This window comes from Microcaecilia unicolor, chromosome 7, assembly GCF_901765095.1.
Source record: "Microcaecilia unicolor chromosome 7, aMicUni1.1, whole genome shotgun sequence".
NCBI lineage: Eukaryota > Metazoa > Chordata > Amphibia > Gymnophiona > Siphonopidae > Microcaecilia > Microcaecilia unicolor.
Genome location: NC_044037.1, coordinates 73,760,943 through 73,779,656, shown reverse-complemented (window position 1 = coordinate 73,779,656; position 18,714 = coordinate 73,760,943). Strand labels below are relative to the sequence as shown.

Sequence of the window (18,714 nt, the reverse complement as noted above, 5' to 3'; positions counted from 1 at the left end):
CTTCAAAAGGCATATATCATATTGTCTTCTTCTGTAAAGTCCCCGACTCTCAAGTTAGGTCCAGCAAGGGAGTGGTCCCTTCTCCTTTGTCTTTCAAAGATTATCCTTGAAGACTAGACAAGCAAAGCAGTAAGCAGAGGTGTGGAATGACAGATCACAGCTCTCCTTAAATTTGAGGAATGGGTCATTTGTTTGGAAGTCCTGAGCATCATTCCACAGATCTCATCTTAAGTATAGAGGTGTGGTAGCCATGTTAGTCCACTCTTAAAGGTTATAAATTTGATTTCTATTTGTAACAGATCTCATCTAAACCTGTGGTTGCTGGTTTTAAATCTCCAGGTTAACACATCAGCTCAGGATGGTGCAGATCCGCCCTTTCTAAGCCAGCAGGCAGTGAGCAGTGCCGCTGAAGTCACACCTCAGAAGTCACCAGAGATGAACCTGTGCTGGAGTGAGATCAAGAAGAGGTCACATAGCCTCAGGTAAGATGGTTGTGGTGGAGCTGTTGGGGGGGGGGGGGGGCATGCCATGCTCTTCTGCAAAGAGTCCAGAACATTCTGCTATAGGCAGCACACACAGATTCCTCAGGCCATGGGGCTCTCATTCCCTCTTGATTTTTCCATCGCTCTGGTTTTTCTTACTGTTCTACAGCTAAGTATCATGGCTACCCTTTAAGGTCACTTAAATACGGTGAAATAAGGTTCAATGAACAAGTTGTGAGTGATCCCTAGTACATTTAGGAGGTCATTTTAGAAATTTTGTGTGGCATTTGCACAGATAAATGTCACAATCAGATAAATAGTGATTTTGGAAAAGCTGCTATTTATATGTGTAAACATCAGCATACAGTTTGGAAGAGGGTAAACTGTGGGCTGGAAAAACATGCACATATTTCCAATTTTGTAACAGCAATACACACATATATATTAAAAAGTATAAATGTCGATGTTTATACTTGCTCCAAGGCACATGTGTCAGCTCGCTACTTGTTTGGACCTGGGGTTTCTGACAGTGATTGAATGGGCAATTGTGCTGATGTCTGTAGTGTTTTAAACGGGTCACAAATTAGAAGAATTTTCGCTCGTCTCCTTAATTGGCTCTTTCTGACATTCAGTTCTATCAAACCCAGCAGTTGCACCTGCATAAACCAACACTTACACATATTCCCCTGGATCCTATATAGTGTGTCTAGAGATCTGTGTTGAAATCTAGGCGGATAACTTAATTGGCTTAACAAGCTAATTAGCATTGATAACAGCACTTAACGAGCAATAATGAGCAGTAATGGGCAATAATTAGAATTTACATATACTTTTTAAAGTGTATTCTGTAACATACTGCACCTAACTTCTAATGCGTGCAGACAAAAAAAGGGGTGTGATTACGGGCATGGAAATGGGAGTTTCGTGGGTGTTCCGAAATTTACGTGTGTAGTTATAGAATATGGCCCTCTGTGCCTAAATCTATGTGCCGGGATTTATACCATGTTTTCACTGGTGTAAATGGATGCATTTAGTTTTAGGTGCTAGGATATCAAGTAAGCATATTCTACATATTGTACCTAAATCTAGGTTCTGCTTATAGACTATGCTTAGGCAAAAAACATTTTCCTCATGGATTTATTTATGCACCATATATAGAATCCCCCCCATAGGGCTAGATTCTATATATGGTGCCAAAAAATCAGCACCGAAAAAAAGCACTATTCTATAAACTGTGCTTAGATTTAGGTGCAGTTTATAGAATAGCGCTTACGCCCAGGGGGCACATGTGAATGTAAGCGTTGCCATTTGCACCAACGAAAACATGATGCAAATGTCCATGTCTAAATTTATGCGTGGAGCCTCCATAGTCTATAATTATATGCTCCCAATCCACCCCAAAATGCCCATGACCCTCCCATTTTCACCCATCTCTGGCTGTCTTCAAATCTAGGCTAAAAGCCCTCCTTTTTGATGCTGTTTTTAACTCCTAACCCTTACTCACTTGTTCAGTACCCATGTTTTATCATTCCCACCTTAGTAATTCCCTTATCCCTTATTTGTCCTGTTTGTCCTAAGTAGATTGTAAGCTCTTTCGAGCAGGGACTCTCTCTTCATGTCCAGTGTACAGCGCTGCGTATGTCTAGTAGCGCTATAGAAATGTTAAGTAGTAGTAGTAGAAAGTAGCATTAAAAGTTAACATGTTTGAAGATAACATGCTGCTCTTTATATGAGATATAGAACAAGCTAGTCATAGCACTGGTAGAACAATTTAGTGCTTTCACAGGACTCAGAATTATATTTTAATAAGTCAGAAGCAGATAAAGACCAGCTGGACTGGATGGATGGAGAGGAGGGGGGAGAGGACTTTTTGCTTTTATAGCATTTGCTGACATGTCACTTCGAGGATGATGCCTTTTTTTGCAGGCTCTTGAAGGTTCAGATGCTGCCACGGGTAGAGTAAATCTGTGTGAAATGCTGAACCGTCTCCTTTCACGTCTCTGCTTCAGATGTTATTTATTTTCCAATTGTGGCAACTTTGTAATTTCATGGTGCTTCCAGAGGTAAAATGTGGAGAGCACTTTGGGAAATGTGAGTGGTGCGAAGTACACTGTAGAAAAACATGAGTGGTTTTGCTGCTGTTTTGTTCTGTATAACACACATGACACTACATTAAATCCAGCTGGGGAAATGAGCTGCCAGTGCTCTTTCTACAGATTCACTTTACATCACAATACTCTGATGCTGTCAAAATACAAGTATTACAGCTCCTGCCCTAAGTGCGAAGGGGCACAGGAACCCAACATATTGTATTTCACTTCCTCATACGAGGGGCCCTTTTACTAAGCAGAAGTAGGGCAAACGCACCTGCGGTAGAAAATATTTTTCTATTTTCTAGTGCGGGTGGGGGGGGGGGGGGAGAACACGTTCCCGGTGGTAATTGGCAGCGTGGCCACATTGTCACGTGCTGCATGATAACTGCGTGGTTAGCGCATCAGCTCTTACCACTAGGTCAGTGGGTGGTGGTAAGGGCTCAGGCAGTAAATAACCGCTTGCTACTTTTAATTTTAGCACTTGGCCATTTACTGCCCCTTTTATTTTAAATTTCTTTATTAATTTTCAATTTTACAAGTACAACAACTTGCATAGGAAACACAGAAAGCAATGGTTTCAAGCAATAATTATATTATTTATTATTATTATTATTTGTTGCATTTGTATCCCACATTTTCCCACCTATTTGCGGGCTCAGTGTGGCTTACAATACATTGTGAATGATGGAAATACAATTTGTTGCAGTACAATTATGGGTTACATTGTGAAGAGTTATGGGAAGACAAAGTCAAAATATCATTTGGGGAATAGAACAATGGAATGTAACAATGGGGAATTGATGGGCGATAAAACAATAACAAGAGAACATTAGGGTATAACAATTTTATCTGTGGGTAGGGTTATAAGTGTGGTGAAAATACGGGAGAAGAGAACTCAGAAGAGAGTGTATTGATGCATTTCTATTAGTGTGTATGGACTTCATGTGTTTTGATCCTTGCAATAAATTTTCTCAAAGAGATGAGTCTTCAATAGTTTGCGGAAGTCGGTTAGTTTGTAGATCGTTTTCAGGTTGCGTGGTAGTGTATTCCAGAATTGCATGCTCATATATATTACACATAACTATCTAAATATTGACAATTTTGTTGGATTATTTGTAGTAAATAATTAGCAGATTTTAGTACACACAGCTTCAGCTTTAGAAATGTTAATTTCTTTCTTCATCTCTCTCTCATTCACCCCTGAATAATTCACTGCTGAGTCACTTTAAAGTTGAAGTAACAAAACATCTGTTTACTCACAGTTTGTAGTTAGATTATAATCAGACAGGCTTATATATACATATTACTATACATTTGTATTATCAGCTCCTTCCATGTGCTTAGATGGTAATGGATGCTCACACCACCATAGATCCTCTCAGGTTAGGAGAGATCATGAGCTCCATGTGCTCCATGTGCTGCATCTGCTGTGTCTAACCCCCACAGGAAGTTGCATAGCTGTGTGACCTCTCTAAGTAATTCACATCAGAGGTCACAGAGTAATCACAGAGAAATAATAGGTGACAGGCAATGCATGTAAAATACAAATTACATTCCAACAAACCCCTTCTCATGCATAACTGTCATGCAATTATTTATTCATACAAAGTCCAAGCTTTATACGCAGATTCACAAAATGTTCTCTGGGTAACGGTTTGGTCATGATGTCAGCTGTCATCTCACTGGTGTGACAATAGTGTAGACTGATGACCCCTTCTTTCGCCAACTCTCGCACGTTGTGGTATTTCGTTGCGATGTGCTTGGTGCGTGACTGAACCTTGTCATTCTGTGACAGTCGGATGCAGCTCTGATTATCTTCCATTATCTGGATTGGTCTCTTTTCAGCTATTCCGAAATCCAGCAAAAGTTTTTCAATCCACATCAGTTCTCTGCACGCTTCCGATACAGCCACGTATTCAGCTTCTGTAGAAGACAAACTCACAATACTTTGTTTATGACTGGCCCATGAAATTTGTACATTTCCATACATAAACACATATCCACTTGTGGATTTATAATCAGAATGATCCCCTGCCCAATCTGAATCACAGTAACATATTAGTTTTGGATTACTATTGGCTGAAATCTTTAATTTACAATCAATGGTACCCTTTAAATACCTTACCATCCTTTTAACTGCAGTCCAATCTGATTTGGTAGGTGAGCTGACCCTTCTGCTCAAAATTCCTACTGCATTTGCTATATCAGCCCTGTATGTGGTAGCTAGATATAAAAGCTTACCTATGGCTGATCTATATTGGATGTTATCTGGTAAAGGTTCTCTTACTGTTTCATCCTTCAGAAAATCAGTGATCATGGGAGTGCTTACAACTTGGGCATCTTGCATACCTAAACTTTCAATAAGCTCATTTATTTTCTGCTTCTGGCTTAGAAGATAAGAACCATCATTTTGTTTCTCAATTTCTATACCAAGATAGTATGACACATTACCAAGTTCTTTTATCTCAACATTGAGGTTTAAACACTTTACAATGTCCTTGTACTCTTGCTCACTTTTGCTTGCAATGAGCAGATCATCAACAAAAGCTAAAATGTATGCATATTGTCCATTTGTGCACCTAGTGTACAAGCATTTATCTGCTTCACCTTGCTTAAATCCTAAATTTGTCAATATTTCATGCAATTTATCATTCCAACATTTTGCACTTTGCTTTAATCCATAAAGACCTTTGTTTAATTTACACACTAGCTGTCTTTGTTTTGTATTTATGAAACCTGTTGGCTGTTCCATGTACAAGTCTTCAGTTATATCTCCGTGAAGAAATGCTGTTTTCACATCAATGTGGTTGACTTGCATGCCTTTTGAGACTGCAATGCTCAGAAGTGTTCTGATTGTCGTGTGTTTCACTACAGGTGCAAACACTTCATCAAAATCTTCTCCATATTTTTGAAGATATCCCTTTGCCACTAATCTGGCTTTATACCTTTCCACTTTTCCTTGTGCATTCCTTTTTAACTTGAATACCCATTTGCATCCTATAGCTTTCTTGCCAGGAGGTAATTTTGTAAGAATCCAAGTATTATTTTTATCCAATGCATCAATTTCTTCTTGTGCAGCTTTACGCCATTCAGCAGCTTCTTCTGCTGGCATTTTCTCAATCTCATCCCATGTTAAGGGCTCTTGAGCTTCTGCTGACTTTGTTAGGTAAGACAGTCTTGGGGGTGGAACACCTTTGTTTTCCCTGGATGAGCGTCTGACAACAGGTTGGTCTGACCTTTCCGCATCCTCTATATCTGAGAGTTCTTCTCCAATTGATTCCCCTTCTCCAACTGTACTGTCTTCTTCAATGATCCTTTCTGTGTCTGTTTCCTCTGCCTGTTCCTCGTTAGATACAGATGAGTTGCTTTCAGACATCTGCCTTGGTATGGCATTTATATACACTGGCATGTCTATTATGGTTCTAGTTTCATATTCTGGATGATAAGGCTCATCTGGGATAATCCAGCCTTTATCAACCCTTTTGTTTTCATCAAAATATGTAACATGTCTTATGCCAACAATGCCAGTTTTCAGATTCAAAATTCTATATCCTTTGTGTCCTGGAGTATAGCCAACTAAAATGCCCCTTTCTGTTGTGGAATCCAGCTTATGCCTTCTTTGCTTTGGTATATGAGCATATGCTGTACTTCCAAATGTTCTTATGTGTGACAGGTTTGGCTTCCTACCATGCCATGTCTCATGTGGTGTGCGCTCAGCGCCTTTAGTTGGCATTCTGTTTTGTAGGTACACTGCTGTGAGAATGGCTTCCCCCCATAGTCTTTTAGGGAGATTGCTATCTGACAGCATACATCTGGTCATTTCCACAAGTGACCTAAATTTTCTCTCTGCAACAGAATTTTGCTCTGGTGTATAAGCTACTGTTGTGATATGCTGAATGCCTTCTTGTTCTAGAAATGTGCGCATGCTTTGTGAAGTGAACTCACCACCATTGTCGGTCTGAAGAACCTTTGGTTTTCTTTCAAATTTATTGCTCACCATGGCTACGTATTTCTTCAGCATGTCTGTGACTTGACTTTTTTCTTTCAGCAAATAGGCCACACAATATCTAGAGAAATCATCCAAGAATATCAGCACAAATCTGTTATTTCCCAATGATGGGATATTAAACGGTCCACATAAGTCACTGTGTATTAAGTCCAGCACTTTATTACTCCTATTTCCTGTGTATGCAGGAAATGAGGGTCTCACACCTTTTTGAGTAACACAGTCTATGCATTTCTCCATTTTACCAGCATCTGCACTTATCTGAATGCCAGTGGCTAGTTGCTTACTGTAAAGATCCTGGATCACCTTAGAATCACGATGTCCCAGGCGGCGGTGCCAGATTTCCGGACTACATTTACCATCATTCTTCCTTACTTGCGCCATATGTGAGGCTTCACCTGAAATGTTCAGCTTATAAACATCATTATGCATAAAAGCTTCAGCATACACTTCATCATTTTTAGAGATTGTGCACTTACTATTTTCAAAATGAATCACAAATCCCTTCTTATCTAATGTAGATACACTAAGCATATTGCAAACTGCTTGGGGAATATACAAGACATCACTTACAGGAATTTCTTTAACTTCATTAGACACTTTGCATTTTAAGAATCCAATACCTTTTGCTTGGATCTTAGCAGTCCCTGCGTTTGCAGTTTTAAGAATACCTTCCTCTGGACACATTTCCTGAAAGAAATCCTTACAATTGGTTAAATGGCATGTGCTCCCTGAATCCAAAATCCAAGTACTTTCATTTGAATTATTATTTACCATAGTCAAAGATTTTTCTGCCATTAGAAAGCCCTTGTGTTTATCTTTGTCCTTCATACATTTCCTGGTTTGAAAATTCTTTAGTTCCATTGGCTTAGGTGAGCTAGAGGGAGTGTTTTGTGTTTCCTTACACCATTTAGATACATGTCCCTCCTTTCCACATGAGTAGCAAATCAGCTTGCCCTTGGGTGGAGTTTTCCCATAGCTCCGCCTTCCTCTGTTCTTTGCCAAGAAATTTGTTTCATTTCTCTCTGACTGACTTTGAGAACACATCTCCTCAGAATCATTTATTATGCATTCCTGCCTTAGTTTTGATGTTGCCTGTTCAAAAGATTGCCCTTCAATGGCCTCATTTACAGACCTAAAAACATCAAACTTCTTTGATAGTGAGGTAAAAGAAATGCTCTTTTCAATGCATCACACATGGGAATTCCAGAAAGTTCTAGCTTTTGAAATGAAGACATAAGATGCATAATGTGATCATTACATTTACTTTTATCCCTTAATTTGGTTTCATTCAACTCTGCCAGCCAAATTGGTTGCTGCTTTGCATATGTAGTTGCATACATAGTTCTCAGTTTATATAAAATGTCCTTTGGTGTATCTTTTCCCTCCACTAATATGGCTTGTTTCTCTGAGAGAGCTTCCAAAAGCATGCACTTCACATAATAGTTTGCATTGTCCCATTCAGCCATATTTTCAGCTGTTCTGTCTTGGTCTAAGCATATATTTAATCTTTTTGCTCGAAGGAGACATATTAATCTTAGTTCCCACTGCTGATAATTAAACTCAGTTAATTTAGGCACCTTGAGAGAATAGAAAAATGGTGAATTTCTTCCCTCAGCCATTTTCTTAGCCTTCTGTCTGCTGTGTGGGGGGAGAGAGAGACAGACTGAATCTTTCCTTTAAAACTTAAGAGAAAAATGTGGCCTTTTTTTCTGCCTGGTAATATTTCTCTTCTTTTTCAATTCCTGGACCCTGGGCCCATAACCCTTTTGTTGGATTATTTGTAGTAAATAATTAGCAGATTTTAGTACACACAGCTTCAGCTTTAGAAATGTTAATTTCTTTCTTCATCTCTCTCTCATTCACCCCTGAATAATTCACTGCTGAGTCACTTTAAAGTTGAAGTAACAAAACATCTGTTTACTCACAGTTTGTAGTTAGATTATAATCAGACAGGCTTATATATACATATTACTATACATTTGTATTATCAGCTCCTTCCATGTGCTTAGATGGTAATGGATGCTCACACCACCATAGATCCTCTCAGGTTAGGAGAGATCATGAGCTCCATGTGCTCCATGTGCTGCATCTGCTGTGTCTAACCCCCACAGGAAGTTGCATAGCTGTGTGACCTCTCTAAGTAATTCACATCAGAGGTCACAGAGTAATCACAGAGAAATAATAGGTGACAGGCAATGCATGTAAAATACAAATTACATTCCAACAAATTTTCATTCTTCTTTAGACCTCAAATATAAGGGGCGTTAAGAAACATGAGGAGAAATTAATAAAACATAACAATTATAAATAAATTGGCAAGCCTTAATTCTACAAACTATCTTAGTTGATCTGATGTTATTACACTGCAGGGGTTTGGACTATTTTAGCATCCAGGAAAACATTTAGCTGTAGAGGATCAGAAAAAACATACTTATTCCCCTGAAAGTTAATTCTACACTTGCAGGGGTAAGCTAACAAAAACGATGCACCTAAAGCTTTAACATTCTGTCTTAAATTCAAGAATTGTCTCCTTTCCTGAGTTGCTTTCGCAACATCTTCTGGATACATCCAAATTTTCTGTCCATAAAACAGTTTAGAATAATTCTTAAAGTATAATTTAAACACATGATTCAGGTCTTTCTCAAATACAAATTGAACTAACAATGTTCCTCGATCAGCAATCTCTAAATTCGAATCTTCAAGGAATGCGGTCAAATTTTGAGGTTTCTGAGTCTCCCCCTGTAACAGTCCTACAGAACCTGCAGTCGAAACTTTCTTTTAAGGTAAGTAATATATCTTGGTATAAGGAGGTAAATTCGAATCTGGCATCTGCAGGATTTCTTTCATATGCATTGGAAATAGCTCATTTGCTTTCAATAAAGAAGAAATGGAAAGTTCAAGAGTCTCAAATTCAAACGTCTATTATAGTTCTCCATTGATTCGATTTTCTATGAATTATTTGTTTGTCCTTAATTAAGGCCGTTACTGAGGATTTTAAGCCATTCATTTCCTCATGTGTCTTTTGAGTTTGGGCATCTACATCGTTTTTAATTTTCTCCAAGGAAAGGTCAAATTTTTCCAGTTTACTTACTATTACGGCAAACTCTTTTGTTGAATTTGAAACAGCTAACGTTAAAGCCTGTACTGCCTTCCAGACCACCGTCAGGGTAATCTCTCCCAAATCTTCCTGGGACTCCAAGACCTCCCCGTCCGATCTCCGAGGCGCCTTGCCGACTGAAATCCCACTAGTAGCGCCTTCCGCATCCAGTGGGTTTTCCGGCCCTCGGGTCGAAGCAGGGCAAGGAGGCGGGACCAACTCCGGCGGTGTGAGGGAAACCTCACAGCCCAGAAGCGCCGACACTCCTCCATCGGGACTCAACAACGGGCTCGCCAAGCCGGTCTCTAGTGGAATATTCTGCCAAAAGCGATCGAGCGATTGCTGTATTGGGGTCGACGCCATAGCCTTTGGCAAAATGCTTTTCGTCGCACCCTTTCTCTTAGTATGTGGCATATTGATTTAGAAGAAAAGAAGAATTCCAGCTTCCTCTCGATATCTCTGCCAGCGTTCAGGCGGCCATCTTGTAGTGCCCCCAGCCAGTTAAGTTTACTGCCCCTTTTAAAAAAGCCTGTTTCCCCAGCCACAGTAAAAATGGCCCAGCACGCACCAATTTCACCATAGGCGGTCGGTGGCCCAACTGTTTGGGGAGGCTAAAGGGGGTGGGGTTAGGGGTGGAGCCAGGGGTGGAGCTTAAATCCATAATTGTCTGATAACACACAGAAAAAATAAAAATAAAAATAAAAGTCACAATTAATACCTTTTATTAAATTTAGATATTAGATATGTATCATATGTCAAAGAATAAAGTGGTTGCTCAAAGCATATACTAACCACAATCGCTCAACTGTAAAACACTATGCACAAATTTGTGCAAAAACACACTCAGAACCTTACTGTACCATAACACTAATATACCAATATACCACCTATATGGAAAATGCAGACCGTCAACAATATGAAACAAGGGATCATAATATCACAATTCTCATATAGAGCCACAAAACACCCTTTTAGGGTGGATAGTGTTCACAATGAGCTCCTTTTATTAACGACTATATGTAGATCCTTCAAGAGGTAGTGTATCATGATTTAGGCTCTAAAACCCTTTCTGATGTTTTGGTGCCACCTCAGTAAGGCCAATACACAATCTCTCCACTGCAAAACACTATACACAAACTTGTGCAAAAACACACTCATAACCTTAGCAAACCATAACAGCACTAATTCCAAGGACAGGATGAGCTACAACCTTATGCGTGGAAAGGCAGCACTCTAATTACACCAGGCTCTAAAACCTAGTGAAACAAAAAATCCCCCAAAAAGGGCTGTAAATACTACACACTAGTAGAATACTGCACCTTGATTACACATGAAAAATACACGACACAACAGATATGAAGGCAAAACTGGAAAGTTACCTCAAGAAGTCAGACTCAGCATGCAGCAATACTAGAAAAATTGAAACTTACATGCAAAATATCACAGATGCACATTTCCAAAAGCTGACATATTCCAGTTAATAAATTCTGAATAAAATACTTTTTTTTACCTTTGTTGTCTGATCATTTAGTTTTTCTATTCACTTTGGTCCCAGTGTCTTCTTTCCATTTGATATTTTTTCTCTCACCATGTCCACCATCCTCCTGTGTCCTTATGCGTCCTTGTGTGTCTTTATGCGTCCTGTCTACCATCTGTAGCCCTGTCCCTATCCTTTCTCCAGTTTCAGCATCTGCCTTCAAAGTGTTCCGATCCAGCCCTTAAATCCAGCAATTTCCCCTCCATCCATATCCAGCATTTCTCCCCTCCCCTCCATCCATGTGCATGTACTTCCTTTGTCTTTCCTACCCTCCATCCTTGTCCAACATTTCTCCTCTGTTCCCTGCCCTCCACTCCATCCATGTCCAGATTTCTCCTCTCTTCCCTCCCCTCCATCCATTCATCCATGTCCAGCACCTTCCCTCTTTCTCTCCTACCCTTCCATCCAGTGTCATCCCTCTTTCTCTCTCCATCCTTCTACCCATTACCCTCTCCCAATCCTTCCGTCTATTGTCTCCCTCTCCTTCCATCCACTGTCTCCCTCTATATCTCCTTCCTTCTAAACAGTTCTCTCTCTTGACCCTTTTCCATTCAGCATGTCCTCTCTATCCCCATCCTTCCAGTGTCTTTCCTTTTTCCCTCCCTACCCTTACGTCCATTGTCTTCCCTCTTTCTGCCCCCTCCTTCCAGCTTTTCCCTCTTTCTTTCTCCCTCCTTTCATTCAGCATTTCTCCATCTGACAGCTAGGGTCTCCCCCAGTTTCTCCCTAGCAGCTTCTCTCTCCTGCCCATGTCCCCTCTTTCTCCCCCAATCTTTCCACTAATCTCTCTCTCTCTGTACCCCTGTTCCATCCAGCATCTTCTCTCTGGCTCTCCCCTGCTCTTTTCCATGTCCCTGGCTTTCCCCTGCTCTCTTCCATGTCCCCTTTTTCTCTCCCCATCTCTCTCTGGCTCTCCCCTGCTCTCTTCCATGTCCCCTCTTTCTCTCCCCATCTCTCTGGCTCTCCCCTGCACTTTTCCACTTTCTCTCTCTCTGTCCTCCAGCGTCCTCATGCATCTCTCCTCTCCCTCATGCATCCCACCTTTCTCTTCCCTCCCCTTCTTGCTTCCATCACTCTTACTCCTTTCTCCACCCCCTCTTTTCCCATTTCCATGCCCTGCCATTGCTTTCTTTCCTCCCTCTTCTCCTTAGATGTGGCATCTCACATCCTCCTCTCTCCACCCCCCTTTTCCTTTGGTTGGTCTGTCTGGCATCGCTTCCCCTCCCCCCCCCCGGACTAGTGCGGTACTGTATTGCTCTCCTCCTCCGCTCCTATCACGTCGTCTTTCAACGAGGCTTCCTGTTCCCGTAGCAGCAGCAGCATCAGCAATGATGTAAGCGCCGCTGCTTTCAGCCTGCCCAGGAAGCCTTCTCTGGACAGCATCCCTCCTACGCGGGAAGCTGTTCAGAGAGTGCTTCCGGGGCAGGCTGAAAGCAACGGCGCTTACATCATTGCTGATGCTGCTGCTGCCACGGGAACAGGAAGCCTCGTTGAAAGACGAAGTGACAGGAGCAGAGGGGGAGAGCGGCACCGTACTAGTCGGAGGGACGGGGGGTGGGTAAAGATCGGGACCGTCATGCACCAGTCGGGGGGGGGGGGAGGCAGCCGGGAGGGAGATGTTCATGAGCTGCACCCGCCCCGCCCTTGCTGCACTTCTGGCTGGGGAGGCTTAGCCTCCCCAAGCCTCTTATACCGGGCGCCTATGAATTTCACGTGCCCACACTAGCGCAGGCCACTTTTTACCGCAGTTTAGTAAAAGGGCCCCACAGTATTTAAGGAATGCTAAAAGCTGACTGTCCGGGGTGCTGTTCGCTTTCATCTGGTGTGAGATTTCTGTTCAGTATCTTTCAGCAGGAATTCAGTTATGGTTAAGAACATAAGAAAATCCCCACTGAATAGACTATTTCTTACAATTTGATAAACCTTTCAAATAAAAGTATATCAAGGTGGTTTACAATATAAAATTATATCTAATCTGAAAAACTCACAATAAAATAAAAACAAACATTAAATAATAACACAGGCACAACAGGAGGGATATGATAATAACTAAGGTCCATCGAGCCCAGCATCCTGCCTCTGACAGTGAGAGGTCTGACTCACATGGTATTTTATTGCCTTACAGATTTATAGGCAGATCGGTCCAGTGATTGCTTCATACAGAAACCTACTAATTAGCCAATAAGTAGAATTAAAAGTAATGCCTGATGAAAAGAATTATTAATTGTATCTAATTTACACCTTTTTATTCGTAGCTCCGGGTAAGTTATATTTCAGTTATAATAGGCATTTACGTATCCCCAGAGAACTTGGAATCTAAGGGTTAGATTTAGTAAAAAAACAGACTTAACACACATTATTTATCTCAGCTTCAATTTATGGTAATGGACCTATTTACTGATAACTTGCATTGAATTTAGCCCTGATGCAACAGAGGGTGAAACAACTTGCACAAGATCACAAGAAACCTGAGTGGGATTTGAACCCTGCCTTTTCTGATTCTTAGTCCATTGCGCTAATCACTTTAGATTAACACAATAAGCAAGATTTAAGGTTAGACATCATTAGCAGAAGATATCCTATATAATAAAAGTCAGTGTCTGTCATGCCCCCATAAAAAGTCTCTCACTGACTAATCAACTTTTTAACTAGTTGCAGGTTGTGGGGAGGAGGACTGCAGAGGCTGAGGGGGAAATTAAAATTAGAGGTGCTTATTGATCCTGAAAGAGGAAATTGAGGCTGGGGGGGGGGGGGGAAAGGGGATTGCAGAGGCTGAGAGGAACATTAAGGCTGGGGATGCATTGAGGCTGAAGGGGAAAATTGACAATGGGGGGCTTGTCAGGCTATTCTGCTGAGATATGGGAATGAACTAATGAGGGAAAAGATAGAGATTAGGAGAGGGGAAAATTAATGATATGGAGAAACTGAGGCTGGAGGACTGCAAAATGATTGAAGCTGAGAAAAATTGCAGGGGAAGAACTGAGGTTTGGTGGAAAGTAGAGGAGAGTCTACAGAAGAAGTGGACTGAGTGAAAGAGGGAAAAAAGGAATGAGGTTAGGGGAGGAGGATAGACAGGACATCCACACTAAATGTAAAAAACGCCTTTGAAAGTTCTGTGTATTCTAGTCTTGAGAAGGAATGTGCTCTATACTGTGAAGTTCTCAAGATCAGATCCTGTCATTTCTGAGGAGCATTCTTCATTCCTTCATTATACAATAAAAGCTTGTTGTGAAGAAAGAGTGTGTTTTAAGCCAGTAAAATATATTGGATATTTTCCTGCATTGATTATGTTCTAAAGTGTATTTCTTCTATTTGGCCAGCAGGTAGTGTTCCTTTGCTGTAAAGCTGTTACAGAGAACTGAGGAGTCCTTTTACAAAGGCACACTGAAAAATGGTTTGTGGTAGCGTAGGCGCGGGTTTTGGGTGCACGCTGACCTATTTTTTAGCATGTTTGGAAAAAAGGCCGTTTTTTTGCCAAAAATGGACGTGTGGCAAAATCAAAATTGTTGCGCGTCCATTTTGGGTCTGAGCCCTTACCACCAGCCATTGACCTAGCGGTAAAGAATCTGGGCGGTAATGACCTATGCACATCAAATGCCACTTGGCGCGCATCTGTTACACATGCCCAAAAATAAAAAATATTTTTCAGATGTGCGTATCGGACGCACGTCAAAAATGAAATTACCACAAGAGCCATGCGGTAGTTGGGTGGTAACTCCATTTTGGCGCGTGTTTGGTGCACATAGACTTTGCGCAGCTTAGTAAAAGGGCCCCTGAGTGTTTTTTCTTTAGTTTGACACAAACAGAAGGCAAGAAGCAGTATATATTTGAAATCTTGTTGACTGGGCTCTGATTGGCCCAAGAGCTCATCTCATTTGGACTTTACTGGTTTTGAGTTCAGTCTTAGCCTGAGAGGAAAGAGAGACAGATCTCTTTGCTGAGGCTCAGTGAATTATATGTCCTGACCTCCCCTGGTACTGTTTAGACAGTATATAGATGTTTAGTTTGTTTTCTAATTGATCCATTTTTCAGTTACTTGTTACTGTTTGCTATTTGCACATTTTTTGTCCACTGTACGAAGTTCTGAGAATAAACACATTTGTTTGTTCATTCTGCCTGTCTGGACCAGGGGCATAGCCAGACTTCGGCGGGAGGAGGGTCCAGAGCCCGAGGTGAGGGGGCACATTTTAGCCCCCCACGGCACCGCCAACCCCCCCCACTATTGCTGAACCCCCCGCCATTGCTACCCCCCGCCATTGCTAAACTCCCCCCACCAACTTTGACCCCCCCCCCGCCATTGCCGACCCCCCTGCTGACGAACCGACGACCCCCCTCCCGCCGCTGCCTATCTTTGCTGGCGGGGGACCCCAACCCCCACCAGCTGAGCCGAGGTCCTCTTCTTCCCAATCCCACACAAGGCTTCGTTCTAGTCTGATGTCCTGCACATACAACATGCAGGACGTCAGACTAGAATGAAGCTTTGCATGGGATTGGGAAGAAGAGAACCTCGGTTCGGCTGGCGGGGGTTGGGGTCCCCCGCCAGCAAAGGTAGTAGGCGGCAGCGGGAGGGGGGTCGTCGGGTCGTCGGCAGGGGGGTCCAGGGCCAAATCTATGGGGGCTCAGGCCCCCATGGCCCCATACTGGCTATGCCCCTGGTTTGGACTGATAAAGAATCCTGGTGGTTTGTGTGTTGGGTCTGTGATTGTTTTCTGGGAACTGTGGGACCACTGGGAGTGAGGCCCCAGCAACCTAGAAATCACATGTGGATAATTTGAGAGCGGGAGAGTTGCCCAGAAGTGGTTGTGACCCAATTGGTGGGAGGAGGGTGCTAGTGTGGAGCACAAGCAGCAGGTGCAGGCGTACCTGAGCTATGCTGAGGATAGACCTTCTAAGTGGTCGCAGGGTAACCCCAGGCAGGTGGCTAGGCATTTCGTGACAGAAACCGCCTTTGGAAGTTTAGTATTCTAGTCGTGAGAGGGAATGGACTGCATGTGCTTTATACTGTGAAGTTCTCAAGCTCAGATCCTGTCATTTCTGAGGAGCATTCTTCATTCCTTCATTATACAACAAAAGCTTGTAAGTTAGTTTGCTTGCATAAGGGCATCTGTTAAACAATGCTTTAATTTTGGACACTACTGATAGGGAAGAAGTTGTGCCAAATGTGCTTGGAAGTTAAGATGTAAATTTAAGGTCTGCACAAGGAAATTGAATTTATAGGTTTTGTGCACTTCTTTGACCTTAAGTTCCTCTGGGCAATATGGCAGCTGTTGAGACCTCTTCTGACATGTGCATGTATTGGACTACGTGCATGTATTGGACTACCTGCAGCATAAATCCCATTCACTTGGAAAAGTAGGAATTGAGCTCTGTGCTTGCTGGACATCTGCAGGGGGGGGGGGGGTTACATTGCAAATGGTGCAATATGCTTGTAGTAAATGACCCAAACTATGCTTTAATTCATCCTTGGGGGAACACTACTGACAGACAGTGACGGTGCTACACTCAGAAAGCAGATTGTAATTGTCTTTTAAGGTTGGAAATCACCTACACTTGGGCAAAAACAGTCAGACGAACACCCCCTAAAAATTTGATCTTAAGAACCAGCAGGATTTATGGAGCTTGTGGCTGAAAACATATTGATCTTAATCTGTGAATCACGGGTGGGCCTGTCTTTGGTGCGAAGTTTGTTGAGGAATGGGGATAAGCATTATCCAGTTCCAAGGAATGCTAATAAGCATTATCCAGTTCCAAGGAATGCTAGATTTCTTACTGCAAAACATGACTTTTCCCATTGGTACCTCCATTTCTACCTGTTTCACTGAATAAATCATTCACTCTTTCTCCACCTTAGGGCTCGGTTAGAAGCTTTTATGGACCACAGTGGGAAGTTGCAGCCACCGCTGCAGGAGATCATAGATTGGCTGAGCCAGAAAGATGAAGAACTGTCGTCACAGTTGCCGCTTCGTGGAGATGTTGCCCTGGTACAGCAGGAGAAGGAAACACATACGGTACGTTCTATATAATGAACTTGAGTGCATTGTCATAAGCTTGGCAACCACCAGTTCACACTCACACTTGAACTCTCCCAGGAGGAATCTTTATTGCCGTCAAAAGCTGTACATACGTTGCCAAAGTAATACATGGGAAGGACAATATTAAAAAACAGAATAAAGATACCTTTAGAGAACAGCATGGCCTCTGCACTCTGAATTTGTCCCTTTTTTACTTCAAAGGAATTTTTAGTGCTAAGCTCCTAAGTTGTTTTTTTTCCCCCTACTCTAAATCCACCCCTGTTGATGCTCCAAGATTTAGGAGGTTAGTGAAACTTTAATGCTAAAAAAACACATTTGGGCTACAAAGACCCAAGGGAATGATACACCCATAGGAGGTAAAGTACTTCTGTGTATAAACGAAGAGTGGAACTTGGGGGTGATCATATGTGATGATGTTAAGGTGGCCAAACAGGTAGAAAAGGCCACATCAAAAGCCCAAAAGATGTTTGATGTATCTAATCTAATCCTGCATTCATATTCCACCAACTCCTCAAAGGATCATAGTGGATTACAATATTAGTTATTAAGCAGAATAGTCATTTGGGAATGACAATAAAACTATACAATATATGCATACATCAATAAAAAAGTTTACTAACATATAGAGTTATCCCAAGAACTTTTTAAATAAAGAAGTCTTGAGAGAATGATGAAAGAGAGAATAAGAAGATAGTTTTTAATCCAATTGGTAAAGAATTCCAAAACTGAACTGCCTAATGGCCTGCTAGAAAAAAGATGATAATGTCTCTGCATAAGTTTATTTATTTATTTATTGGATTTATGAAAAGATCCACCCAAGGTGGTATAGAGCAGGAACAACTTGACATAAAATTTATAATTTTGTTAACAGCATAACAACAGTAATTATACGCATTAATACAATCAATGAGGTAAACTTGGAGATGGCAAACTGAATCCTAGTAATAGGACTAACACAATACAGTATCAAAACCATTTAACAGCACTGTAAAACAATCAGACAACAGAAGTATGATAAATGTCAGGGACAGGCTGTAATTTGCAACAAGATAGGAAATGTCAGTTCATGTAGTTAAGAAACGTTTCTGGTGCAGTAGTGCGGTGGGCATTTCCTTCTTGTCCGTCCCTCCCTCCTCCCCCCTCACATTATAAATGAATACCTTGGCTGGTAGAGACCCCAAGACCTGCCAACCGAAGACCTCCTCCACCAGAACCCCCACCACCACCACCACCTGTATGCACACTGGTAAGTTGGCAGCACACTTCCAGCCCCAGACACAAGCATACCCTGCACATGCTCAGTTCATGCATATGAACTGTGCATGCTTGGGGGGGGGGGGGGGCGCTGTTATCTTCACCAGTGTGCAGAGGAAGTCTTTAGCTGCTGGGGCTTGGTGATACCCCCCAAGCTACACTGAGGATGTGCACCGCTACTGAGTGGCCTGAACCCAAAGTGGGTGGGTC

The 18,714-nt window shown here is 41.9% G+C and overlaps 1 protein-coding gene across 1 annotated transcript in view; it reads left to right on the top strand.

Moving 5' to 3' along the window:
* Positions 1–411: 411 nt before the first annotated feature.
* Positions 412–18,714, top strand: part of DRP2 (dystrophin related protein 2) — a 105,766-nt gene continuing 87,463 nt past the window's right edge. The window contains exons 1-2 of the mRNA XM_030210279.1: positions 412–482; positions 17,070–17,226. Of these exons, the coding sequence (XP_030066139.1) occupies positions 436–482; positions 17,070–17,226 (204 nt within the window). The 5' untranslated portion in view covers positions 412–435. The remainder of the gene's footprint in view (positions 483–17,069; positions 17,227–18,714) is intronic.